Raw genomic sequence first — 26,816 nt, 5'->3', positions numbered from 1 at the left:
GTACGGAGAGAGAGAGAGAGAAAGAAAGAGATAGAAGAAAAAGGAAAGGGAAGTAGAGCGAATGAAAAGGACGAAAGACAGAGAAAAAAAGTAGACGTAGATAGAAAGAGATAGAAAAAAACAGAGCAAGACAGAAAGACAAAGGAAGAGAGAGAATCAAAGTAAAACAGAAAGAAATAGATAGTGAGAGAGAAAATGAGATAGAAAGAAAGAGGAAACGCGAAATAGAGAGAAAGAAGAAAAGGATAGAAAGAGAAAGAAAGGGAGGAAGGAAGAAAAACGGAAACCAGGAAGGCCGCCCAGCTTCGAATTTCCTTCAGGCGCGGCATAACTAGTACGAAGCTGCCGTAAATTTTTCTTTTATTCAAGTTCTCCGTTTGCCCCTTTTTTGAAATAAGTAAACAAATAAACAAGCACTGGCATTTCAACTTTCAGTGCTATAGTGAAGCAATCGTTGCTTGAATCTCGACGAAAGTGTTCTCTCACGTTGGCGCCGACCCCGTGCACGCTGCAAATATGTACTTGGAAGCGTCAGCGAAACGCGCACCCTGTCTTCATATATATCTCTTTGCTTCGTTAAGTGGGGGCACGGGGAGAGTCATACGCAACTCTCGATGCAAGTATGCGGCCGTCACTTGTCGAGCGGCATCCCGAAGGAAGTGGCCGCGGGCGACCGCGACCGAAGCGTCCTTCCGGCCTCCTCCGCAGCTTGGGCAAATGTTTGGCGAATCTGTCGTTTGTATACTCCGGGTCGCGTCCGTGTACGCACACAACCAGACGTTGTGTGCTTGCCTCTCCTTGCCTTTTATACATGTTGTGGGAGCAGCGGTGACAAAACCACGTCGTCGTCCGGAGGCAGCCGTGTACGACAGCCAACAGGGCCTCTCCTGTGCGCCGTGTTTGTGTGTGTGTGTGTGTGTGTGTGTGTGTGTGTGTGTGTGTGTGTGTGTGTGTGTGTGTGTGTGTGTGTGTGTGTGTGTGTGTGTGTGTGTGTGTTATTATTAGTGGCACTTGCACCAAGTGGCACTTTTGTTTCTCTTCCAAGCGCTACCGGACTTCCGGTTTTTCGAACATTCAAAAAAGTCTTGTAAAAAATAAAACTGATACGAAACCGATGGTTTAAATAAGTTAAGAGTTATAATGGACACATAAGATAACAGGGCATACGTTTACTTAAGGTAAGGGTCAATCAACTGTCAGGATAATTAACGAAAATTAATTGAATGAGCTCATTGAAAGAGCACACGGTTTTCTTGTGAGCATCTGGTATCGTTGCGGCACCTGCCGGAGCACACCTCAACCACGCGCTTCGTTCTACGTTGACTCTGGGATCCCCTTCGGCAGCGCGACGAAACACCGAGTTCATTCAAGGATGAAGGAGTTCAACCAGGGCGTACGAACGCCGACGATGCGGATGCGACTACCAGACACCTAAATCAAAGAATTGGGTCGCCTCCGAAATATTGGTTCCTTTGTCTCTTTGGGACATTGACGTAAAGGCAAGCTCGTTATAAGCCTACAGGTTAAGAAGCAAGAAAAAGTGAAGCAATTACAGCAGCAGTTGACTGGTCTTAATTACCGAGTAGCACAACGGACGTCGGCGTTGTGAAAACGCGCGTGCTTGTACGCGAGGCAATCTGAAAAGATTTCTGTTCGTTCCGATCAGGCATGCGCGTGTGGGTAGTGGTACAGTGTCGCGTTACTGCCACCGTGTCGGGGCAGACGCGCAGAAGAAAAAGACAAGACATGGACAAGAGACGAGCGTTCAAGCCCCAAACCAAGAAAAGCCCCCCGTTTATTGTCTGTCCTGCTTTTATAGCCTCAGTGGGCGGAGCAGTCACCGGTGTGTTCAGACGCCGCAGCCGTCCAGGAACGCGGGCGTCGCATGGTCGTATGGCGTAGCACGTCGATGCGTTCTCAACGCGTTCCTCGAAGCGCTGGTCGCGTTCGATGCAACGCCACATCTTCCTTTTTTTTTTTTTTTGAGTCACTGTACTGTATCACTGCACAAGTGGAAAAAGAGTCTCACTGAAAACACAATACATTTCAGGCACTGGATACGCTAGAACCACTCACGAATAACGACGCCAAGAATTTTCACTACTAGTAACCGTAACGTTTCGGTGCGATCACTTTTCTTCCCGAGCGTGTCACGTAATCGCTTGGTTCTTCCGCTGGCAACGAAACAGTTTGTCTGTCATCAGCGACATTTGACTCAGCAGTCTCCTCACTTGGCGGATGGAGCAAATTTTTGGCTGTGCTTGGCGAGCTTACACCCTGTGGGAAGTCATAACTTCCGGTCTCGTCATCAGCCTTCGGCTCGAGCCGCACGAGAGCCCTCCGATTTCTCTCGATTTGTGCGCCAGAGTCCATCCTGACAACGTAAGACCTTGGTCTCCCGGCGTTCCGTATGACTACGCCTGCAGCTTTACAGTCGTTGACCCCCACGCTGGTTCCCGCCAGCAGGGGTGGAATATTACGAGCAGCATGCCGGCGATTGAAATTCCTCCTCTGCTTCTCCCTCACAGCACGATCTTTGTCACGAACTCTTTTCATGTTGCTGGCCTTGGGCGAAAGCTTTTTGGGGTGCAGGGGGATCGTAGTACGCAGCCGCCTGCCCATCAAGAGCTCAGCTGGAGTTTTCCCCAAAGGTCCAGGGGTATCCCTGTACCCTAGTAAGGCGAGATATGGGTCACGGGATTTCTGAATGAGACCTTTTATCGTCTTAACCATCCTCTCTACCTCTCCGTTGGCCTGTGGATATCTCGGGCTCGGTGTGACATGCCTGAACCCGTATTCTTGAGAGAAGGAGTGGAAAGCTGATGAGGTAAATTGTGTTCCATTGTCTGAGAACACCATTTCAGGAATACCGTGCCGTGCAAAGATGCTTTTAAGATGGTTTACGACGTCATCGCTAGTAGTTGATGCCAGACGGGCCACTTCTGGATATCGAGACAGGTAATCGACAACGACCAGATAATCTGCACCCTTGATTTGGCAAAGATCAATGCCAACTTTCTGCCAAGGCAGCATCGGGGTATCGGACGGAATCATTGGTTGCGCAGCCTGTTCGCGCGACATACTGCACTCTCGGCAGTTCGTTACTAGCTTTGCTAGTTCTGAGCTTAGTCCCGGCCACCACACCGACTCGCGCGCACGCGCCCGACATTTAGTGATGCCCTGGTGACCATCATGTAGGTGACTCAAGACTTCGGCCCTTTGACGCTGCGGTATGACGAGGCGCATGCCTTTCATCAAAACTCCATTACAAACTGAGATTGCCGCCCTGGATTGCCAGTACGGTTGCATGCAGACTTGAAGGGAACGATATCGTGGCCACCCGTTTCGACAGAAACGAACCAAGGTTTGGCACACGGTATCTTCTGCCTGGCCCTGCTTAACTTTCTCAAAGCCGCTAACTTCAGCCACGGTATCCATGCAACCTTGGGCAAAGCGCTCAATCTCGGACACAGACAGAGCTTGAGGATCTTTCTGACTTGATTGGAGCGGAGCCCTTGACAAAGTATCTGCCAAGACCAGATTTTTCCCGGGCACGTACTCCACCTTGAACGTGAAGCGCATTAGCCTCATTCTGAAGCGCTGAATTCGCGGAGGGAGCAAATCAAGCGGCGCTTTGCCCAGCAACGTTACGAGTGGTTTGTGGTCAGTCTCGAACTTTACTTCGAGTCCTCTGATGTACCCTTCAAACCTCTCCGCAGCCCATGTTAAGGCTAAAGCTTCCTTCTCGATCTGTGCGTACCGAGACTCCGTTGGCGACAATGACCTGGAGGCAAACGCCACTGGACGGCGTTCTCCATCCCCTTGCTCTTGGAATAATACTGCGCCGAGCCCGAATGAAGAGGCATCAGCGGAAACTATTGACGGATGCTTTGGGTCATACTTTGCCATGCAACGATCAGAACATATCTGTTCTTTGATGCTAATCAGAGCATTTTCCTGAGGTTTACCCCATGTCCACTCGCGACCCTTTTGCAAAAGTTCACGCAGTGGTGCGCTTATCTGTGACAAATTTGGAATAAACCTGGCGAGGTGATTAGCCATTCCAAGAAGTCTACGCACACCGCTTACGTCACGAGGTGGATCTAAATTTCTAAGAGCATCCACTTTCTTCGGGTCCGCTTTTATGCCTTCTTTATTGATAAGGCATCCTAGAAACGCCACTTCTCTGACGCCGAAGCAACACTTCGCTTTGTTAAGCGTTATGCCTTCTATTTCCAGCTTTTTCAATGTTTTCTCGAGACGCTGATCATGCTCTGCCTTCGTGCTCCCAAAAATTAATATATCATCAATCAAATTGACAACGCCAGGCATGCCAGTCAAGATTTCTGACATCCTCTTCTGAAAGTACTCTGGCGCCGATGTGATACCAAAGGGCAGCCTTTGAAAGCAGTACCTTCCGTACGGCGTTATAAAAGTGGTCAACAGCTGACTCTCTCTTGACAGCTTAATCTGGTAAAAACCAGAATTCGCGTCTAACTTTGAAAACACTGTTGCTCCACCCAATAACCCTAGCGTCTCATCCACGGTGGGCAGAACATACCGTTCTCTAAGTATATTTTTGTTTAGGTGCGTTAAGTCGACGCAAATTCGTATTGCTCCTGATGGTTTCCACACCGGAACCATTCCAGCGCACCACTCTGAAGGCCCTTCTACTTTCCTTATTACGCCCTGTCTTTCCATGTCGTCCAACTCGTGCTTTACAGCATCTCTCATGGGAAGAGGAACGCGGCGCGCCACGTGAACTGCATAGGGCACAGAGTTCGGCTTCAAGCGGATCGTATACTCTCCTGATAGCGTACCTAATCCCTGAAACAGCTGAGGGTACCGGTGCTCCCACGATCCTGAAGACGTTACGCCGTCAACAAATTTAACAACCCCTAGCCGTTCTGAGGCCTCTATACCGAGGAGAACGGATCGCAACGAAGCAACGACAAATACTGTTTGTTTGATAGCTGCCTGCTTCCAACTAATAACCGCGGTGAATTTTCCCAAAACCTTTAGTCGATTACCGCTCGGTCCCGTTAGAACTATACCAGTTCTCTCTAACTTTGATGGGATGCCAGGGAATGTTGGAGGAACTACTGATACCTCAGCGCCCGTGTCTACCTTCGCGGAAGCTGGCGTTCCGTTAATACGCACTTCAATAAACTTGGCACTCGCGGCGCAATTATCAACAGTACCGAGAAAGTACAATGCATTGTCTCTCTGAAGGGAAGACAGTCCTACCTTGCTCGTTGCGAAGCCCTTCTTGCGACCGACCGCACTGAAGTGTCCCTTCACGCTGCAATGGTAACACTTCGCTGCCTTCGCCGGGCACATCGGCCTCAGGGACGCGAAGCTCTCCGAAACGCTGCAAATGGTCCACGAATGTGGGCGTGGGTTCGGATCCCACTTCTGACACCATGTCGCGTTACTGCCACCGTGTCGGGGCAGACGCGCAGAAGAAAAAGACAAGAGACGAGCGTTCAAGCCCCAAACCAAGAAAAGCCCCCCGTTTATTGTCTGTCCTGCTTTTATAGCCTCAGTGGGCGGAGCAGTCACCGGTGTGTTCAGACGCCGCAGCCGTCCAGGAACGCGGGCGTCGCATGGTCGTATGGCGTAGCACGTCGATGCGTTCTCAACGCGTTCCTCGAAGCGCTGGTCGCGTTCGATGCAACGCCACATACAGTAAGGGGTAGCGGTGTAGTGGGCTCGCTGTGCGGCAACGGAGGAGGTGAAGCCGCTGATGTTACACGTGGTCACAGACGCTGTGCAGTGACCTCGAACTTCTCGACACCTGGTGCTCATCAGTGCTGGATGAAGACGCGACGCGAAAGGACGAAGGGTATCTCACACTGCCGCGCACCACGTTTCACGACCGTCGAATACGGAAAACAAAAGAAAGAAAAGAAACCTTGAAATCCGCGAGGTCACGCCAGTAATGAGAACTAACAGACATAAGTCACGCTGACATTCGTGTACAAAGATTTCGGCGCGAAATTTAAAAATGAAACTTTGAGCTTCATTTTCTCTTAATAAGCAAGCATACGATGGTGAAATTAACGGCAGTAGAGTTTTCAGAGAATAATTTATTACTCTAAACCGATTCATTGTTTCGCGTTAGTGTACATTTAAGCGCCGCAGCACCACAGCCGCTAGGTGTCGCCATTACATTTCATTCTGTGTTAAGAGCAGAGTAGTCAGCGCCGCAGTGGAGTTCGGCTGTGTTTGTTTTTAGATGAGAGAGGGACGGGGTGGGAAGGTAAGGAAAAGCCAACGGCGTCACGAACATTACGCCACGACAGCGCAAAATACGGGACAATAAACCACACAGGACACAGCGCTGACTGACTGAACCGACGAGTTCGGCACGATGCGTTCACAAGAAGCGTAGTGCACATAGACGTATTCTGGAGGGTTTGAGAGATGAAAGGTGCAAGAGGGCCCTACGTAGCGGCGCGTTCGTTGTCCACTTCGTGTCGCTCACCTTCAAGGTGGGGGGGGGGCGCATTTTCTTCCGGGAGTGGCTGGTCTCGCGACACGGCTCGAGGCTTCCGGTTCCGGCGTGTCCCGACAATCGAAGTGTGCGTCTTAAGCTTCGCGTATTGGCAGTTCTTTTTCGTATCACCATACCAGCTTTCCGTTTTACCTTTGGCACGTTGTGAGCGGCCGCTACAGACAAAACTGCGTCGGCCTGTGCTTTTTTTTTTTTTTTTACGTCCAGTTGTGCTTGTGTGTGAGTGGGCGCGTCCGCGGAGAGAGGCGTTTTGGAGAGTTCCGTGTCCAAACTTGCTGCTATTCGACACTTGTTGAAATCTCTTTTACGCAAGTGTCGACTGCTGTAGGCCGAGTGCCCTCATAACAGTGTCAAGAAAGGCAAAACTGGAATCCGCCTGTTTGTAGCACGAATAATAATATTAATGATATGTGTGGTTTTACGCGCCAAAACCACGATATGATTATGAGGTGCGCCGTAGTGGAGGGCTTTGGAAATTTTGACCATGTGTTGTTCTTTAGCGTGGACTGACATCGCACAGTACACGGTGCCTCTAGCATTTTGCCTACATCCAAATGCGACCGCCGCGGCCGGAATTGAACCCGCGACCTTCGAGTCGGCAGCCGCGCGCCGCAAAGCACTGTACCGTCGCGACCGACCGACGGCACGAAGCTTTGAGGGGTTCCTCAGAGCTGAGTTGTAATAATCAGTCGTCATGTGCTTCGAGTTGTCGATTCATTCGCCCTCGCGTTGCCAATTGCTAGTAGCCTCCCGGTTACCTCAACTCGTAGAATGACCGCCCCGGGTGCGCTTCGGTCCCGGGTTCGATCACCGTATTTGGACAAGTTTCTCGTCAACTTGGAAGCTATTCTCTTCTGAGAAATTCGTATGGATTACCTTGTATCCTTCCTTGCGCTGCACATGGGTTGATGCCAGTTTTATTTTTCTGAACCGTTCCTGAACTGATTTATGCATATCATCGACATTTTCTTTGCCAATCATGCCCTCGCACATGCATAAACAACTTGAGCTTGTTCCGCCTGAAAAAAAAAAATATATATATATATATACATATATATATATATATATATATATATATATATATATATATATATATATATATATATATATATATATATATACCGGGTGTCCCAGCTATCTTTAACCAAGGCTTAAAAAATACAATATTGAAGGCAGGCGAGTGAAATCAGTTGCAAATTACTGACAGTCACCTTGCGCGCCACAGCCAATCTTTTCTTTCGTAGTTGATTAAATAGTTAATTAGGATTATTCAATTAAATTGCTAAATATTGACTTTAGGCAAGAAATGCGACTTGCAAAGTTCGCGAGCGTCTTCAGAAACCCCAATTGCATTATTTGCAATAAAGTCTCACGTATACCATTCTTTTTTTCAAGCTGTAAAGAAGCCCGCGAAATACAAAAATAACCACGTGACTAGCGCATTCGCGCGCAGCGAACATGCTGCTGTCAGCATAGGCGTGCGCACAGGGAGGGCAGGGGGGTCGGCCGCCCCCCCTCCCCCTAATCACCTAAGAAGGGGGGCGCAAAATCTGCCCCATACATAGACTTAGTACGGTGGGGGGGGGGGGGCGCTGCGATGAACCTCCCCCCCCCTGATGGGGAACCCTGCGCACGCCTATGGCTGTCAGCCGTGGTTTGAGCGAACGAAATCAGCTGCGGCCGCGACTCGCAGGCTCCGCTACAGCGGTAGGCCGATAAGTTAACGGTGGTTTCTCGGCCCGCGCTCGCTACATCTTGCACTGTCACGCGCGCCAACTGGCTAACGCGGGCCAAGAAACCACCGCCAACTTATCAGCCTACCGCTGCAACGGAGCCGGCGAGTCGCGGCCGCAGCTGATTTCGTTCGCTCAAACTACGACTGAGAACAGCACATTCGCTGCCGCGCGAATGCGCTAGTCACGTGGTTGTTTTTGTATTTCGCGGGCTTTCTTTGCAGCTTCGAAAAATTGGCATACGTGAGACTTTCTTTATCGCAAATAATGCAGTTGGGGTTTCTGAAGACGCTCTCGAACTTTGCAAGTCGCATTTCTTGCGTGAAGTCAATATTTAGCACTTTAATTGAATAATCCTAATTAACAATTTAATCAACTACGAAACAAAAGATTGTCTGTGGCGCGCAAGGTGACTGTCAGTAATTTGCAAGATTTCACTCGCCTGCCTCTAATATTGTATTTTTTAACCATTCGCCAAAGATATATATAGTATAGTAAACATATAGCCTTCCCGCTTTCAGCTCTGCTGACGCCGTCAACCGGTCGAACACCTCGCCGCGGCGGGACGAAGACTACATTGTGCCAGTCGAAAGACCGGAATCCCCGGGTAAGCACGTGGTTGTGACGTATGAACGACGCTTAGCCGGAACACTGGTTTCCCCGAGTGTTTTGTTAAAGAGGAGTGTTTCAGATAAGGTTTACTTACTCTGATATGAGGGGGGCCGACTTCTCTTTCGTAGCTCTCTGGCACGTGAAGCAGAATTGATAGAACCGCTCAACGAATTTGAATGAATATTTTCGCATTCTGGAACAAAAGCGAAATCCTAACTGTCATAGCAAGCATCAATTTGATTCAGTTCCTGCAGTCTTACATATTTTGTTTCTTTCTCTCTTTCTTTTTTTTTTTTTCGCGGCAGCTGCCAAGACTGTGCGCGAGTTATTGGTATATATTGTGTCCCAACAGATACTGTTTACGGTATTTTTCCGACCCTAGTGTTTAGCGAATGAGATTGTCCTTAATTTTAATTCAAGTTTGTTAGTGCTCGAGGAGCTTTTGTATCGCTTTACCACACAGCTAGGGTGCGCGAGGTGAAGCAAGCTTTGAAGGGGCAGCGACGACCTTTTGGTGTTATTTTGTTTATCTTTTAATCTTTTTTGCTTGGTTCGTTCTTTTTATGTTTTGCGCGGGCCGTTGCGTGCACGCCTTCAAGTGAGGTCGTCCACATTTAACGCCGGATTTCTTATACATCTGCGTCGAATGTTCTGGCGGTGGTGGGAAAACATCATTAAAGATAGAAAAATGATAGAAGGCTGTATAATGGTGGGGCAAGAAAAGCAGTGACAGTTGATCAGCTCTGTCGTTCCATCCGTCGTATAAACTAGAAACGTACCATAAAGTTTAGTGTAACCAACTTCCAGGTAGATTTTGTAGCCAGTCTACAAAGATTTGCAGCACACACAACACATTTCAGGCACGGCGCACAAAGTAAGCATAAAGTATGCACACCAGTGTGACCGACTTCCAGCTTTATTGGTTGGTGCATTGCGATTGTGAACTGAGCCGTGAGTAATTATTCTGACGAAAAATAACTGCTCCGTGACACCAAACTGTTCCTTTCCTGGCTACACCATTTATTGCCTCGTACCGATCTCGCTTTTCATTATTTCTTTTTCATGGCTGACTGACAGAGGACAAGCCTGCATCAGATGGGTGAGTGGGCCATTCATTAACGAAACACACTAAAGCGGGGTCGTCATTTTTTGTTGGTGAATTATTATTCTCGGACTTCTAGTCATTGATTAACTAAGTTGCATCTGTGGTAACTCTACTCTCTGCATAATAATTTAAAAGAAACCTTCCACCTTTCAGTGCCCACTTTCATTTTTTTTTATTTGGGATCTTCATCACTTATTGTTGTGCACGTCCAGAGCATTACAATATTGTGCAGAGAGCAAGGTGAAAAAACTAATGCAGCACTCCAATCAACAGGCGAATGAAACTAGTACTGATAATGCGCTCATTCGAGTAATAATGCAAGCAATAAGTTTTTAAAAAATGCAATGATAAACAAGCAACAAAAGGGAAGTCACAACATTTAAATACAGATGCTGCTGCATTTCATCTGTTTGAATGTGATGGAACCACATGTGCAGTATCGAAAACCACCATGCAACTGACTCCCTTGGAATTGAGTATGGTAGCTTCAGGCACAGGGAAGGATTGGCTGCATTGATATTTTGTCACAAAAAGAAAGCTGTAAAATATATTTTCCCTGCATACTATCTATTTAGAATTGCATGCACACTCTAGCTAATGCGAGAGAGATCTGTTGGTGACATCAACATATTTTCAAAGAAAAAAAAAACAAGAAAGCTGGAGTAAATATCTTGCCCCACAGTATTTGGTTTCTGTAAATAGTAACATGCAGCATCTGCTTGCGTGCATGCTGGAATCACTGTAGTAGTAAGCTCGTTTCACGTTTCTACGCAGTGCTGAAGAGGCTAAAAGTACCGAACCGGACCTGCCCAAGGGGGCAATGTCTCAAGTGGTGCAGTCGCTGCGGGAGCGACTACGAAAGCTGGAGAGCGACAACCAAGCCGTGTCCAAGTGCCTCATTTGTATGGTGAGTATCGCAGTGAAGTCTGATCAAGTCATGGGTGGTTTACCTTACCTTTTTATGCCATTTTTTCTTGCAGGATTAAACTTTCCCAGATTTTCGCATGACTTGCATGATTTATTGCTAGAGGTGGTCACTATTGAAATATCATTGGCGAAGTTGTTATTTCCCATTATCCTTTACTTACTTTAAATTTCTTTTCTTTTCTTAAGAAAATCAGACTTTGGAACATCTTCAACGATTTTTCTTATAAACCCACTCTGGCGTTAGCGTACGTGCTGATAGTCATTAACAGACTGATTTAAGTTCTCTGAGTAAAATGTGCAATTTATTATAAGGTTTGAAGCATGCACACTGCTACAGATCACAGTGGCACGGCCAAGCAAAGTTTTCAGCCATCCCTGCGCTTGGCATGCGGCATGTTTTGCGACGTCACTCATGCAAGCGATCTGATTTAGCCCCTTAGCAGTCGTACTTGAAGGGAAAACGTGATTGGTTAGATTTGTGGTGGCACCTCATGGCGCAGAAATAAACTAGATGACCATGGAGCGTCATCACCTACACGCAGATGGTTACAGAAGGCACAGCTTAGCCCCCAACTGCTTGGCAAATAACTTGAGGAAAGCATGACTCGGGAGGAGGGAAATCGTTAATTCCTTGCAGCTCTGTTGATCATAAGGTGCTTTGCTTAAGCTACAGTGCAAAGTATTTACTTTAGTTGTAGCCTAACTGCTTACATAATTTCAAAAAGCCGTTTTCAGGGACCCTTTATTAGGCAGGCAAGCTGAAACTGAAATACTGCAATGTTGAAGGCAGTAGATTTCACTGCTTTGGTTAACTCACAACCTTGACTTGGCCGCATCAGTCTAGCTAGGCGAAGCTTTGAACTGATGCTAGGCTTCCGGATGAAAACAAACATATTTCAGACAGGGGCCCGCAGCCGTGTGTTTTCTGTGGCTTTGCTAGTACGCACATCAGGAAGTTGATCTGGTTGCGTTTGAAACATGCATGCGCATTCACTTGACATTTACTGTTATGCCAAACCTGCCAGTTTGCAAATATAATTTACCACAGCAACTTTTACAAATTTTGCTTTGTAGAAAGATTACATGTAACCCACATGATGCCATGATGGCACATGTGAAATTTGTCACTAAAATATGCGCGAGACATTAAAAAGGTGCAGGTAGTGGTTTGGAGAGCATAGGAGCGTGGAAGATTGTAATCTTTCTTAAATGTGTGCTGCCAAGGCCAGATGTTAGAATAAGTGTGGTAATGGAAGGAGCCTGAAGCATGGCTCAGTATTCAGCATTGTAATGTGCAGTTAGCAAAAGCTTCCCTTGTAGAGAACTGAAACTTGAGTGAGTTTGCAAGGCTCCAAGGTGGCACTTTTTTGTGCATCAAGAACCATCATCAAAGCTTTCCTGTAAAACTTGTCCCACATTAGGAAGTAATGATGTTTCATAGTTATGCTATCAGTGCTCTAAACATCCACGTGTGGGTTTAATGACCTGCGAAGCATGCTAAAACACTACTGGCTGTACTAATGCCTATTGAAACCATTCGCATGTACTCAGGAACCTTATGAAAAGCCCGTGGTGTCTGTTGTCTGCTGGCATGTTCACTGCCAAGAATGCTGGCTCAAGACTTTGGTAAGCCACCCTGCCGCTCTACAGAATTTTTAATGTAGGAACAACTACTACACTCTTCTAATGCAGCACTTACATGTAAGATTTTCAAATATGATACTAAATTCGACCTCAAAATGACGCACTTTATTTTTGGCGCCATTGGCATCACTGTGATGTCGCAACAAAGCAAAACTTGCTGATAACGTGAAATCTAATGAAATGAACTTGTTGTCTAGTTGAATGGCGCCGTATGTAGTAGTAGGCCTAGTGCTCGTAAAGAAATAAAGAAGAATGCTGTCTACACATCATGATGCATTATTACCGAAGTACCAAAACTAATTGTGATTCATGGAAAATAGTCAAGTTAAACTTCGGTATAACCATAAAGTAGTTAGTGTGTGAGAGAGCTTGACCATGCTTGAGTCATGTCACAATGATTACAACAGCTGAGCGCTTAGCCAAAAGGCACACCCTATATTGGAAATAATCTAAATGATCAATTCAATTTGTAAGAGCGAGAAATTTTGTTCGAGGCAACAGTTGAATGGTGTTTAGAGTTTAAATTTGCAGGGAGCTTTTTTTTTTTCCTATTTAAATCTACAAATCTGCCGGGACTAGCCATGCAGTTCGAATTATACATTGATTTGAATGACCAGGATTCTGTCGTGCTACAGTGCAACAGATGTGCATTTACAATTAATATTGAATATAAGTAAGCTATTTTTATGTTAGGTAGCCTGCATAATTCAGGTTTCTCTCGTGCTTGCCAATGTTTGTTCTTAGATTCAGATGGTTCTGTCATATAGTAAAAAAAAAAAGTGCAATGGCAGTGCTACCCCCTCAGGTCAAGGTTGTGAGAAATGCATGTGGACAAATAAAGTTTCTCAAAAGATCCAAGCAAATTTATCAAACAGGAATTGTACAAAGCAAGCACGGCACAAGTCAAATCGCATATAGTTTTTTTTTTTTGCATATTCCTGTTTCCTGCACACAACGTGCTCTTTTGTGGTTATTAGTGCACAAGAAGTGCTGTCGGCAGCTGCTCACAGAAGCGTGCCATTCTGCTCAGCTCAGGTCTTATATTGACTTTGGTCGGCAAAGGTTACTGTCTTGTAACGACTTCGTATTTTGCGATGCAAAGGTATGCAACTTAACGTTACATTCAGTCATGTGATGTGCGCTTACATCTTTCGTTCATTTGCAGCTTACCGTCTTTGGCTGTGAATGTGAATGGGGACAATTCCCCGCAGCCCTTGCAGTGCTGCCTATAGTGTGGAATTGTATTTTCAATCATTGTTCCTTGCAGCGTATTGAAAATTGTTACAAAGAACCATCAGAGCATAACTTTCTTTGGTGTCACCGTCAATAACAGAGGGCATTTTTCTGAATAGCATCCCGTTATAAATGAGAGTTGTGGCAAAAATATTACTACTGTTAACAGTCACACTAACACCCGTGTCAAGCAGGCAAGTTGAGTGTACTTACGGGGAGTACAATTTGGTTAAAGGGTGCTTTGCCAAATCTACTGAACAACACAAGCAGAGTGTCACTCATGGAAAAGTATGCTCCAGTTGGAGCGCGTTCCGTGAACGCACTTCGCTGCATCGCGGCTACATGCGTCTCATCCGGTATTGGCTTGCAACGCTTGTATAAAAGACGGCTGCGTTTGTTTTTGGTGAGAAGAACACACTTGACTCTGTTTTTATTTATGATTCAATGTAAAACAATCATATTTCTTAGTTTCTTTTCTTTTTCATATACATCTAAAATTCATTCGCAGTTTATCGCGATTTCTTCTTTGCTACAAGTGCGCTCTGTTTTCCCGTTTAGCACCGCGTATCAAAGTGTCACGCAAGGTTCCGACGCGTACTCTCCCCATAAGTGCACTTAAATTGCCTAAATGCTTGAGGCCCAGGTACTTTGATTTAGGTGCTCGTTAAAGAACCTCAGGTGGTCGAAATTTCCGGAGCCCTCCACTACGGCGTCTCTCATAATCATATCGTGGTTTTGGGACGTTAAACGCCAGATAATATTATTATTATTATTACTTGACACGGGTATGAAATTCTACCTTCACAGATATCTATTTCTATTTAATTTCTTACTATACTCTTACGAATGCTTACCCTCCGATTGCAGGGTGCAAAGAAGCTCTGCCCTCAGTGTAATTCCATCACAAGCGCCAGCGACCTGCGAAGGATCTACCTGTGATGTGTGATAAACCGAACGTTTGCAGCTTTAGGAATATTTTTTACTCAACCTACAATGTCTACCTGGCTTTTGACGTGACTGTTGACAACCCCTTACCCACCTCCCTTCAAGAAAAAGCTGCACTTGTGCACTTGTGAAAGGAAGCAATTTTTATTCAAAATACTAGTTCCGCCTTGTTGCTGTGTAAGGCACTACTCTGTAAATAGAAGCAGCTCATTTACTAGCTGTTTAATTTTTATTATTTTTTCTCAACTTTTTAGCAGAAAGCAACTACTCTGTTCTTCACTCATGTTTATGCATAAAGGTGCATTGCTTGTAAGGGGAAAGAACAAACCCTTACGTCACCATTTTGGCAGTTATACTATTCATGTTTGTATAGTTCATATGTTGTGTCTTCATGTCTGTTTGGTCACTTTATGCTGGTTTGAACTGAGCTGGCAGTGATGGTTGAGTGTGTGAAGCAAGCAAGGCTGTCAGAATCAGCCTCGCAACGTTTGCACTGAATGATCTTTTTCTTGTACGTCATATTGAAAGCACGATATCTGCAAACGCACAGAGTAGGTACATTGTCAATTTTAAGGCGCTCTCAGGTATGAGCAAGTGTAAATAAAAGTGCACATATATGTTTGACATATTTCTGTGTTGTGTTTTATGTCCCGCGACAGATCCGGCACACGCGTAAGAGGCTCTTGACTTAACGGCATTGATGAGCAATTCGCTTCAAACATAATGCTGCTGTGGTGAGAACTTGAGTTTGCAAATGCGCACTCTTGTTTTTAAGCGAACCTTTTATAACTCACAGATTTCAGTGGCAGTAGAGTACGCGAAAAACCTGGTGCCGGCGAGCACACAGAAGTGCGATCCTCAACGGCACGCCGGTCACATGCGTATCTGTATGCACCGTTTTCCAATAATTGCTCTCTCGATTGTGGGTTTGTTGGCAGTCAGCTGTTTCTGATACGGCAATCTGATTTTTCATTGAGGTCGCCTGTCATGGCATGTTGCCACATTTCATTGTTGCCTGGATATGAACGCATGGCCATCATTGTTGCCTGTAGCGACTGAAGTGTTGCTCTGCTAATCATGTGGATGAAGGTTCGATCCCCGGCATGAAGGAACAGGGAGCATTGTGCAAGGTGATGGAAAGAAATGAGAAGAAGTGCTAGCACGTCGGGCACGCAGACGCAATGCTTCGCTTGCCCCCATCTTCCTGATAGAGTAAGGGCTCCTCAGTTTTTTTTTGTTTAGTGGAATAGAAACCTTGTGTGAAACCACGAATTCTGAAGGCAGTATCTATGAATTCCTGGAATCGAATGGTTCCAGAGGAAACAGTTTAACGGCTCTGAAGAGCTCAGAAATCTCGAAAATCTAGTTTGCAGGTAACATGAGTCATGCTTGTAGAAAATAGAATGTTTAGAGAATAAAAAAACCTAAATAATGTTTGTAAGGAAGTCAATAGGAAAAGTGATGTAAGCTCAAACATCAATTTAACGAACTCTCATCTGACACAAAAATAACTTTGTTACTGTATATCCAAAAATTCGTATAAACGTACATTCCTAACACTGTATCTATGACAGAACTGTTCTTCATTTACTTTGTCAAACTGATAATTCGTTATATGCGTGTCCGTTATATTGAGGTTTGAGTGTAAATGCCAAAGATGACATTGTTGGAACCATTTGAATATTATCGTGCAGTTGTCACAAGAAAACACGTATGGACATAAGGTTCAGAGCGAGAAGAGCTGGATTTGGTATGCAGTAGGGATGTGCGAATAGTAAGTTCTAGGTTCAAAGCGAATAGTGATTTGGTCGAATAATTTCTAATTGAGTAGTTCGAATAGTATATAGCGCATATTATAAAGAAAAATGAGCATATTTGTCGTAACCCAACTAACCTGCACAATATTTTTTTTAAATTGGAATAAGGCATGTGCAAATGTCACTCTTTTTGGTTCTAAGTGAAGTGGAAGCAACTTTGAATAGTAGCAGGATATGAATTTCAGTAGGATGCACGTGATAACTGGTAAAATATGTTAAGTTTTAAAATTTGCTGTACTTAGAGCACGTGAGCCGTATAACAAGCTTTTAAACTTAAAAAATGATCATTCGATCACATATGTTGTTTGGAGATGACGTGTTCAGCTTCCAGCAGTAGCGAGTACTTCTCGTGATTTTTGGCCTTCTCCATATTTTCCTACATTTCAGTTAAACGCAGGCAGTTTGTTTCAGTTGTAGCTTTGAAAACACTGTGGTTTATGTGCATCTTCTGTGTTGTACGAGTTGATATGCTTGGCCTTTAATATTAAACAATCGCGTATCAAGAAATAGCGTTGAAGAGATATCGCGCAGCTTGCGCGCGTGTTCTTAGAGTCACTGCGGAAGAACTGGCTTGGTCGGCCGTTCTGTCGAGAGAATCCGCTCGATGGCTTCCATCAGGTTTTTGACAATAGCGTCTGGCCTGATGTTGGCGTGATTTTCATTCTCGGGCCTGCAACGGAAACAAACGTGGCAATTTGAGCACACGATGTGGCAATCGCTCTACATACGTGTGCAAACTGTATCGCCAATGCACGAGATGGCCGATCGGGAAATTCTTAGGCTACAGAGAACTGTCCATTTCAGTGTGCTTAAATGACTTTACAAATAAAATGACTTTACACTATTTTAAATGACTTCACAAATGCGATGTTAATGTTCTCTCTGTCCCAGCTTTAAATGAACACTGCACGCATATTTGCATGCACTTTGCCGCTACCACTTTTATTTCAATGCCGCAGAAACTATTCCATGACTGTGGGAGCCATTTGCTAAGGGAAATTGATGGCTTCATAAAGCAGGCATTACTTCGAGGCTCGCAGGGTGCCTATTTTTGTGCAACTCTATGCCTAATCAAAATGCGATCAGGGACACAGAGATGTTTCATTCAACAGGCATGTAAACTAAAATTTTAGTGTTTTATATAGTGTTGCATAAGATAAAAAGTTTGAAAAGTCATACTGTCATCTATATTATATTCTCTTAGTAAATGCATTAGTTATATTTAGGTTTAACTGTATGCAACTTTAAGTTGCACTATTTTCTGCATATGATCAGTGCATCCTAAAGAATGTCAGATGCAAAATGCGCGAAAAAATCGATGCAGTTGCCATAAAGGAACATTTTTTTTTTCTGCCTTGTTTAGTGACAAACCATTTAAAATGAACATTAAGCCAAGAAGTCGCACACACAAATGAGAATGGAGAATAGCAAATGATTATGAGGCTTGTGTAATCTCTTGCACTTGTTCTCTGCTATACAGTACGTTACAGAATTTCCACGCTGCTTTTCTCACATCCAGAGGAAATCTCTGCAAGCAACCAACCAGTTGCTGGGTGTGGTTTTGACTTTTGAAACGGTAAGAGTAAGACGTACCGGAACTTGCCGGTGCGCACGAGCACGCCGCGCATCCCGGCACTCTGGGCGCCACCGACGTCACAGACGATGTCGTCGCCAATCATGACGACGTCTTCCGGCCGCAGTTTCATGTCTTCTAGTGCCATGCGGAAGAACTCTTCACCGGGCTTGCCAATCACAATGGCCTGTCGATCAGCTGCATACTGCAAAGAAACACGTGGAGATTTTTACAACGGCACTAGGATTAGTTGTAACATCCATGTGGCATGGCAAGATGCCGTGACCAGTGTGTCGGAATGGAATGAAAACCAAAAATGAAAAATGAAAAAAAAAAAAGGATATTTTTGACCGGAACAAAAACGTAACTAAAACGCTATCTATTACTTTGCTCCAGTGTGAATCTGGAATATTTTTTATCAGTTCTCGGTTCAGGGGAAAAGCTGGCAATCTGAAACAACTGAGGTCATGTAATGTGAGCGTTAATGCACATCAGGCATGTATTCCAAAGTAAAGATGTGTTGAAATTTTGTGAAAAATGAAAAGAGTGGCAACCGGAGCTGTTTATATTAACACAAGCAGACCTTGGTGCGCCAGTCACACAGGCCAGCATAGAGAGGGCATTCTCGTTGCTGAAGTTTGTTTTATCGCAACGGCAGTTTCGCATATCACTCGGTGGCGTGCTGCTTCTGAGATCATGCTCACTTCCTTGATGCAAAGCATTTAGCCTACTCAGAGAATCTGTAATTCACTCGTGAGAAAATTAACTACTATGTTTTTATCGTTACTTTACTTTCAAAATTTTGCCTTCAGATAAGTAATGGGCAAAAACAGCGCGCAGACAGATGGGACAAAGAAAAGGATACACAGGACAAGCGCTGACTCTCAACTGTGATTTATTGGCATATGCAGATTACTTAATACTATACACAAACGATAAGCATAAAGTCCGTCTGTCTGCACGCTGTTTTTGCCCGTTATGTATCACTAACTAGCCCACCTTTCAGTCTTGCTTCAGATAAGAACTGTTACAAGCCGTTACGGAACATCTTGTTTTCATTCTATAACTGAAACGGAACGGAACATTTTTCGGTAGGACAAAACTAAAACCAAAATGAAAAACATTTCGTTTCGACACCCTGGCCATGACAATCACAGCGATTCCTGTACCATACCATGTGAAGGACCTTTTCACCAGGCTTGCCAATCGCAATGTTGTATTCACTTGTGTAATACGGGGAATGCTTGAATGTTCCACATGGATGGCTTGTAGACATGAGTGTGTACTGTATGTGTGACCAAATGCTGACACAATTGCCGCATGAAAAACTACAAAGTGAGCTACGAGGAACACTGCGACAGAGGGCTCCAGATTTATTTTAACCATCTGTCTTTCTATGACGTGCTCCCAAATGTAAGTACTAAAGGGTCAACCACATTTAAGGGAAACACCTCACTAGCATCCAAGCTGATATAACTAAATTTCTTATACATGCAAAAGTTACATAATGATGTCAAGAAATGGAAGTATAGTTTTCTGAGTTTTATACCAAATATTAGCAGCTATAAGCTCTCAAACACCAATGACATGCTTTTTTTGGTAAATATTGCTGACCCTGTACACAGTCATGTTAAATAACATTGTGTCTATTCAAATGTTGCTGCCGCAGGTATAACTGGATCTTGTATCAAAACTCTTTCTGCTACAATTGGTATCTTATCTCACACCCAGTACCACAACACTAGCACAGCCATTGAAGTCTGTCCTCGCATGTCACTGCCAAACGTAATTTGTGCAGGTACGGTACTCACGGAGTCAAGCGCGACATCAAAGTTTTCACTATAACGACTGGTATGCGCAATTGCTTGAAATAACTACGTCATGTTGTGACGAGTCTGGTCTCTAATGATAACGTTGGCTCTGATCTACGTGTTCGAGTCAAAATTACACTAATACGACCCGAACTGAAGACGGTGGAAAAGAAAGCATGGGCATTGCTTAACCCTAAATTGTGCCGTTTCGATCCATGAGTACTGTACTGTCTATTCGACAGCATATTTTCATTGGAAATGTAGCAGCTCAGCCTCTTATTGGTGGTTTCGATGATACAACTGCACACAATGAATGATGGGCATTTGAAGTGCACTTGCCTCTAGAGCAGCTGTGAAGGGGCCAACGTCCATGGTCAATTTGTCATGTTCCTTGTAGTACTTTCTGCATGGTCAAAAAAAAGAAAGAAAAAAGCCTTAGAAGAGCGCTCCAGCAGCAGCATGTAAGACAGCAACTGTGCCTGCTAAGTGCATGAGCCAACTCCAGATGAAATCTGATTATATCACTCTACTTGAACTGCCGATTCATGATGTGCCCTGCATTTTCTTTCGCGCAACCTTTTTGACATTGCCAGAATGCGAAGAGTGTCAAAGCAAGGTGTGACACTAGGCTAGTCAAGTGTTCATTATGACGAACAATGGTGAACAGACAAAGGACTAACCAAAGAGGCAACGAAGAGTGGCACCAGTCTTCATTGCGTTTTTTTCTCTGTCCCTTTTGTGTTTGTTGTGCCGTGTGCATTGTTTCGCATGCAACTTATTGGCAAGAAGACTGTGTGAAAGAGAGGTCGTACCATTGAGAGAAAGGGGAGTTTTGCGAGTGCACAGAGGTTACAGCTTGTACATTCTTCACAAAATGACAGCCTGATGCTCTAGGTTCATGTATTTGTACAGAGCTGGGCATTTTTATTGAAATACACTGAAACCTCGTTATAACTAACGCGGATATAACGAAATATCGGTTATAAAGAAGTAAACAAAAAATAGTCTTGCAATACATACAGAGTTAGGAATATACGTTTATAACGAATTTTCGGATATAACGAAGTTATTTTCGTGTAAGATGTAACTTCGTTATAATGAGATTTGAGTGTATGTAGGTGTTAATGGCTTTGTTTTTGGGATGATAGGTATCCCCCTAATTGAATGAGTGCGGAGCACTACAGTCAGCGGGAATGATGAGCCTTAGTCATCGGTGCTTTCATTGTACCTCAACAGTGTTCATTCTAAAAAGACAGGGCGTGCAAACACGGACACAAGAAAGAAGTCAGGACACCACAAACGCCGACACGGACACAAGAAAGAAGTAGGGACACCACAAACGCCGCCACAAACACCACAACTAGCTCAGCTCTCTGTTATTCTAAGCTCAACAGTGTGTTCATGCTGATCAATGACGTCAAATGCAAACTAAACTAGCCCACTTTGACAGCATTTTACAAATGGCATGTGCTCAGTCACTGCTGACTAGGCTGTGTGCACTGCACATTACCTTTTCCTTTCCGAAGCAAGCTAGAATCCCAATGTGTGATCTTATTTCTACCTGTACAAGGGTGGTGAATGCATGGAGTGTTGGAGAAACAGTTTAAATGTCACTGTATACATCACATTTAGGTTTTAAAAGTCATGGCTGAGTAAATACTCGGAATTTCTAGACATAGTGCGCTGTGGAAAATTTTTTAATGCACACACGTTTTTATTGCAACCAATTTAGTGCTTGAGCCAGATTGGCTCCCACCCGGTGCTCTAGTCGTTTCGGCGCTCAACTGCTGACTCGAAGGTCACGGGATCGAATCCCAGTCACGGCGGCTGCATTTTTGATGGAACCGAAAATGTTTGAGGCCGGTGTACTTAGATTTAGGTGCACATTAAAGAAGCCTAGGTGGTCGAAATTTCTGGAGCCCTCCACTACGGCGTCTCTCATAATCATATCGTGGTTTTGGGATGTTAAACACCAGATATTAGTCAGAGATTGGCTTATTGATTACACTTGAAAGTGAAAAGCAACCTCTCCAACACATTTAATAATGCGCTTGTTCACTTGTGATTGCGAAGCTGCTTTTGTATTTTGCCCCCATCGGATGACAGCTGCCAACTGCCTCCTTTAATATGCCTTATGTGGTGGCACTTATATCGAAATTAATCGAGCATACTGGTTACAAAGGCGTCCAATACATTTTTCTTTCATTAATGGTAGTGTTCCCGAGGCATACACACCCTTTGCCGAGGGTGATGAGGACCGAGTCGTCATTGTCGACGAGAACGTGGAACGCTCGGTTCATGTTCTCGTACGAGAAGTTGTTGGCCGCATCGCCCACGACGACGCAGTTGGGCTCATTCAGGTCACACTCGGCGAACTCGGCTTCGACATCTTCATTCCATGCAAATGAGCAAGTGACAGGGTTAAGTCCCTTAAGCTAAAATTATAACAAATCAACAGATAGTGAAGCCAAGAAAAGCGTGGGGGATGTCATTTCAGGAACGTTGAATGTTGGGTCAGCTGGTGCATCATTGTGAAGTCATTGAGCGAAATACAGGACAGAGTGCTTGTCCTGTCCAAAATGTTTCCTTCCTCTGCTGTTTTTCACTCAACGACTTCACATTGATGGTATTTGTAGTCTTTAACTGAAGCTTATGTGTAGCAGCTAGCAAAAAACATGCACAAGGAAACTGATGACGGGTTTACGTGTTGCTACTTACGTAGCGACCACTTTGGTTGACTCTATTGAACCAACATTCCTACATGTTTGTCTGAAGCCATTCTCTGTTGCCAAACAGAGCTGGGCCCTTCAATTACAATTGCTAAACCTCGACCCTACTCATCTTTGCCCCATCTGGTGAACCTTGGCCTCATTGCCTTGTGACCAGCAATGCATGCACACATACATTCGACATCTCCCTCACCTCAGACAGCACATATACAAGGTGCCCATTTGGATTGGGATGGCAGCGGCCCTCCTTGAGTGAAGAAAGGCTTTAAATATTGTCTGTCACCTACAATGAAGTGTGCTCTTTCTATTAAGAAGGCCTTGTTCTTTACATATATTGTAGACCATTTTATGGACGAGTTCAAGTGCCACCATCTTGGGCTGATAACTTTGCCATTTTGTACCCTTATCAAGTAAGCAAACACTGCTTAGGTAAGCATATGCGCATGGAAACGGCTGGGCCAGTGCATTCAATGTTTTGTGACCTCGTTTATTTCATGTCACAACAATGAAAACTGAGAAAACGTTCTTTTATCTGCCCAAGATGGCAACAACCATTAATCGAAAATAAGATTGTGCATAGCGACACGCGTAAACATATAGATGACATGTGTCCTTGTGATGTTCACTTTGTTCGGTGGTGTAACACATTTACGTATCTTGCAAGTGAATATCTGTGAAGAAACCTCTGGCGAGGCTCTTACTGGGATGGACGAGTAGGAACGGCCTGTAGTTGAGGTCGTGGATGAACTTCTTGGCGGCAGGCACGCACATGAAGATCTCCTTCTCGTAGATGTCGAAGCCCAGCCGGTGCAGCGATGAGTCCAGCTGCTCCTTCGTCTTCTGCGTCTCGTTTGTGATGAAGCGGAACGGTATGTCGGCCGTGCGAAGCCTGTGTGCACGTACAGGTGTACACTCAAACCTCGTTATAACGAACACGGATATAACGAATTATTGGTTATAACAAAGTAAATGAAGAACAGTGTTACAAATAAGCATCTATAACGAATTTTCGGATATAACGAAGTTATTTTCGTGGCAGATGCAACTTTGTTATAATGAGGTTTGAGTGTAGTCTATACTCAAGCAGTTGAGGTTAAACATTTCTGCGCATATGGTTTCCCTTTAGAGGTACATTCACTGTGATAGTACGTGTTGGCTGGGCTTAGATTGTGTTTACTTCTTCAGAATAAAGATATGTGGTGGTTTAACAACAGTCCCGTTGCATTGTTTGTCCTTGTATATAATCACGCTGCGAAATGTGGCCTGCACATGACTTGTGGTTCCTGAAATTCTTTACGCTGTTTTTTTAGGGGCGAAGCTCCTTAAGGCGGCACCCGTTCGTCCCTCGTAGTCGTAGTCGTAGTGCGTAACCAGTCTTACGCTTTGACCCCCAAGGTGGTGCTGGTGGGAGATTTTTCCTGTGCGTTGTTGAACAATAAAAAATTCGCAGCGTTAGCTAAAAGCCGACTTCTTCTGTCTCTCATTCCCATTAGCAGCCATTCTTTACCTCCAAGGTAGTGCCTGGTGAGATTTCTCCTGTGCGTGCTTAAACAATAAAAATTTTGTTCAAAATGCCGTTGATTGATGAAATAAACCAACGAAAGACGCCAGATGTTTTGTAAAAGCAAAACGAAAGAACACCAGATGTTTCTAAAGCAAAACGAAAAGACGCCAGCTGCTTAACGAAAGACGCCAGATGTTTTCTAAAGCAATGGTTTTCTAAACAATGAAAATTCACTGCGTACATGTAAAATTAAAGTGAGCTGCAAGTCGTCATAACTCATCGAACCTTTAGTATAAACGCGCCCGATCTCACGTCGGTGATGATGTACTGGGCAGAATTCACGGAAGATTCACGGTTTACCGATGAACCTCCGCAGCTTCGCCCTCTCATCATCATTCACTCCGTGGATATTCTGTTTTTTTTTTTTAAATGTTGAGTGATGCTACGCAACGCAACAACATGCCTTAGTTGTACAATTCGCAGCTTTCCACTGTGCTGTCTTTACAACAAAAATGGCAACCTCGATGACATCATACACCTGTAAAAGTGAGTGATATCTCTTTGTTCACAGATCTCATTTGCTTCATGGCATGTGACCATGCAAGATATATGCTTTACGGATGCAGTGCATCGTTTACTTGCATTAAATCCACCACAATGCCTTATTCCTGATTTGGTGCTGAAGAATCGAGGTGTCAGTCATTCCCAAGATTCAATTATGCTTGTAAACAGCATGTATACATGTTTTATTTGCACTTTTGCGATTTACAACAGATTCAGTTTCGCTGATCGCGTGCGATAACAGTGATTAGAAAACTGATCAATTTTCTACATTAGCAGCAGCATGTCTTTGTTTCAATTTGCTGGTATTGCCAGCTAGTTAGCTCTTCATACAACGTAGGTATCAGGCCCGTAGCCAGGAATTTTTTTGAGTGGGGGCAGGGGGGGACTTGCTGAAGGTCTTGACTATTTCAGAATAACACCTATTTTCATTATTTATTTTCGATAAAACACCCCCCTCATTAATTTCAGGGGGGGGGGGACACCCCCTGCCCCTTGCTACGGGCTTGACAGGCATTAAAGAAATTCTGTATTGGACATATACATTTGCATGACTTTAAACATTCAAACGCGCCACCTCTATTACTCCTTAATTTACAGTTCATCACTGCTATCTTGTATGCTCTGCGATCGAGTTTTTTATAGCAGCCTGTAAAGACGCGAGATGAACTGAAACTTGCATCGTTGCTCCCGTTATGTGCAATTTCCGGTCACGCGCAAATGGTGAGAGAACTTTGTAAACATAAACGGTGAATGCCCCGTGGCCCGCCAAGAGACCTATCCCCACCACTCTCAAGCTTGTGGTCAAGCGTACACCAAGAGCAAAAGTTTGCGGGAGGCGAAATTTTAGAAAAAACTTATATTTCCGCTTTGTATCAGAACATAGCCGCCAATCAAATGTTCCAGCCTGTAGTAGTTATTGCCACCTATACAGTTACCCGCTAGATTACAAGCGTAATTCACCAACAGAGCAGAAACTCCTAATTGCAGTGGAGCCCACGTGCCGTAAACTTTTGCTGTCAGGTGCATTCGGTGGACCAGCGTGTAGTTGTGAAATCGAAAGGTCGTCGTACATTTTGAGGGCGTCGACGGACCCTTCGATGGCTTTCCGTTCGCCGCTCTCGTACAGTACACCGGTGATGTCCATCAGGATGCCGCGTATGGGCTTCCTCAGCCACGCCATGATGGTGAGACCTTGCAGACGACGTCGCACTCACTACGACGACGCCTTTCCTTTTGACGCACTTTGGAGTCTTCGCTGTCCAACGCCTGCCTCACTTCTTCTCCTTCTTGTAACGCTCACGCGTGCCACGTTTGCTGGAGATGATAACAGCAACGTTTCGGTGTCAGTCAAGCGAGTGAAGTCTGGTGAAGTTGTAGTGTGCACGTACCTCACAGGAGTACGGCCACTAGCGTGGGTTCGGACTTAGCGAGCCACTGGGCCGCGTCTGCCGTCGCCTCGCGTGAACTAGCGCACCGCTGCACACGCACGTTCGAGCGCAAACAAGGCGCCGAGCGTAACGCGGCAAGTACACAGTACTGCTCTCGAAATCCGCAACACTTTATTGCCTGCGGCAGCTCCACAAAACGCAGTACAACGCCCGCTCCCAAAGGCGGCGGGAGAAGCAAAATAGGCTTAACCACGCCACGGGCGAAAGTACAACACAAAGGGTGCCGCTAGCACGTCTCCGCGGGCAAAAGGGCTCACGGCGACACGCCGCTGAGAGAAACGTTCCCTCGCGACTATGCTGCGTGCTCTCACGATCAGCGACCAAAACAGGGCCCGATCGCTCGAGCAAGGGCAAACTCCGCTCGCGTTGGCTTCGATAGATACGGTTTCGGCGTAGTAAGACCACGCGCGAATGCACCGCACCGCTCTTCAGCCTAGCGTTCGGAAAGGACAACGTAAGGTAAGCGCTCGCCGCTGGCGCAAGGCACCGTTGGCGAACTCCGTCCGAGCGAGCCCAAACAAAGGAGCCGACGGACAGGAAAGAAAAGACGTGCTCACCTTACGAGGTCCAGAGAGAGTCTGACCCGCCGCGCAAAACGTCTCGCGAGACGCGAGCACGCGAGACCCGCACGCGGCGCCACCGTCGCGATCCGGC

At 45.1% G+C, this 26,816-nt stretch overlaps 2 protein-coding genes across 2 annotated transcripts in view; one reads left to right on the top strand and one right to left on the bottom strand.

Moving 5' to 3' along the window:
- Positions 1–15,343, top strand: part of LOC119405238 (E3 ubiquitin-protein ligase RNF220) — a 36,173-nt gene extending 20,830 nt beyond the window's left edge. Inside the window, exons 8-12 of the mRNA XM_049419450.1 lie at positions 8,772–8,857; positions 9,940–9,961; positions 10,742–10,874; positions 12,446–12,520; positions 14,639–15,343. Of these exons, the coding sequence (XP_049275407.1) occupies positions 8,772–8,857; positions 9,940–9,961; positions 10,742–10,874; positions 12,446–12,520; positions 14,639–14,710 (388 nt within the window). The 3' untranslated portion in view covers positions 14,711–15,343. The remainder of the gene's footprint in view (positions 1–8,771; positions 8,858–9,939; positions 9,962–10,741; positions 10,875–12,445; positions 12,521–14,638) is intronic.
- A 1,601-nt stretch (positions 15,344–16,944) lies between these two features.
- LOC119405239 (phospholysine phosphohistidine inorganic pyrophosphate phosphatase) lies at positions 16,945–26,080 on the bottom strand. Its single transcript, XM_037672050.2, has 6 exons — positions 25,785–26,080; positions 23,348–23,535; positions 22,153–22,306; positions 20,257–20,320; positions 18,127–18,311; positions 16,945–17,203 (listed from the first exon to the last, which is right to left on the bottom strand). Exons 1-6 carry the CDS (start codon positions 25,892–25,894, stop codon positions 17,086–17,088), a joined length of 819 nt encoding a protein of 272 aa, XP_037527978.1. The 5' UTR covers positions 25,895–26,080; the 3' UTR covers positions 16,945–17,085.
- Positions 26,081–26,816: the final 736 nt, after the last annotated feature.

This window comes from Rhipicephalus sanguineus, chromosome 9 (genome assembly GCF_013339695.2).
Source record: "Rhipicephalus sanguineus isolate Rsan-2018 chromosome 9, BIME_Rsan_1.4, whole genome shotgun sequence".
Taxonomy (NCBI): Eukaryota; Metazoa; Arthropoda; class Arachnida; order Ixodida; family Ixodidae; genus Rhipicephalus; species Rhipicephalus sanguineus.
The sequence above is the reverse complement of the archived record's forward strand: the minus strand, read 5'-3'. Positions and strand labels throughout refer to the sequence as shown.

Bases quoted from the DNA above. Each gene is read 5' to 3' on its own strand.
- LOC119405239 (XM_037672050.2), bottom strand. From the start codon at position 25,894: ATGGCGTGGCTGAGGAAGCCCATACGCGGCATCCTGATGGACATCACC. The intron at 23,536-25,784 runs GTACGACGACCT...ACGTGCACACAG, and splicing joins TCCGTCGACGCCCTCAAAAT to GCTTCGCACGGCCGACATAC. The intron at 22,307-23,347 runs GTAAGAGCCTCG...CATGGAATGAAG, and splicing joins GTTCCTACTCGTCCATCCCA to ATGTCGAAGCCGAGTTCGCC.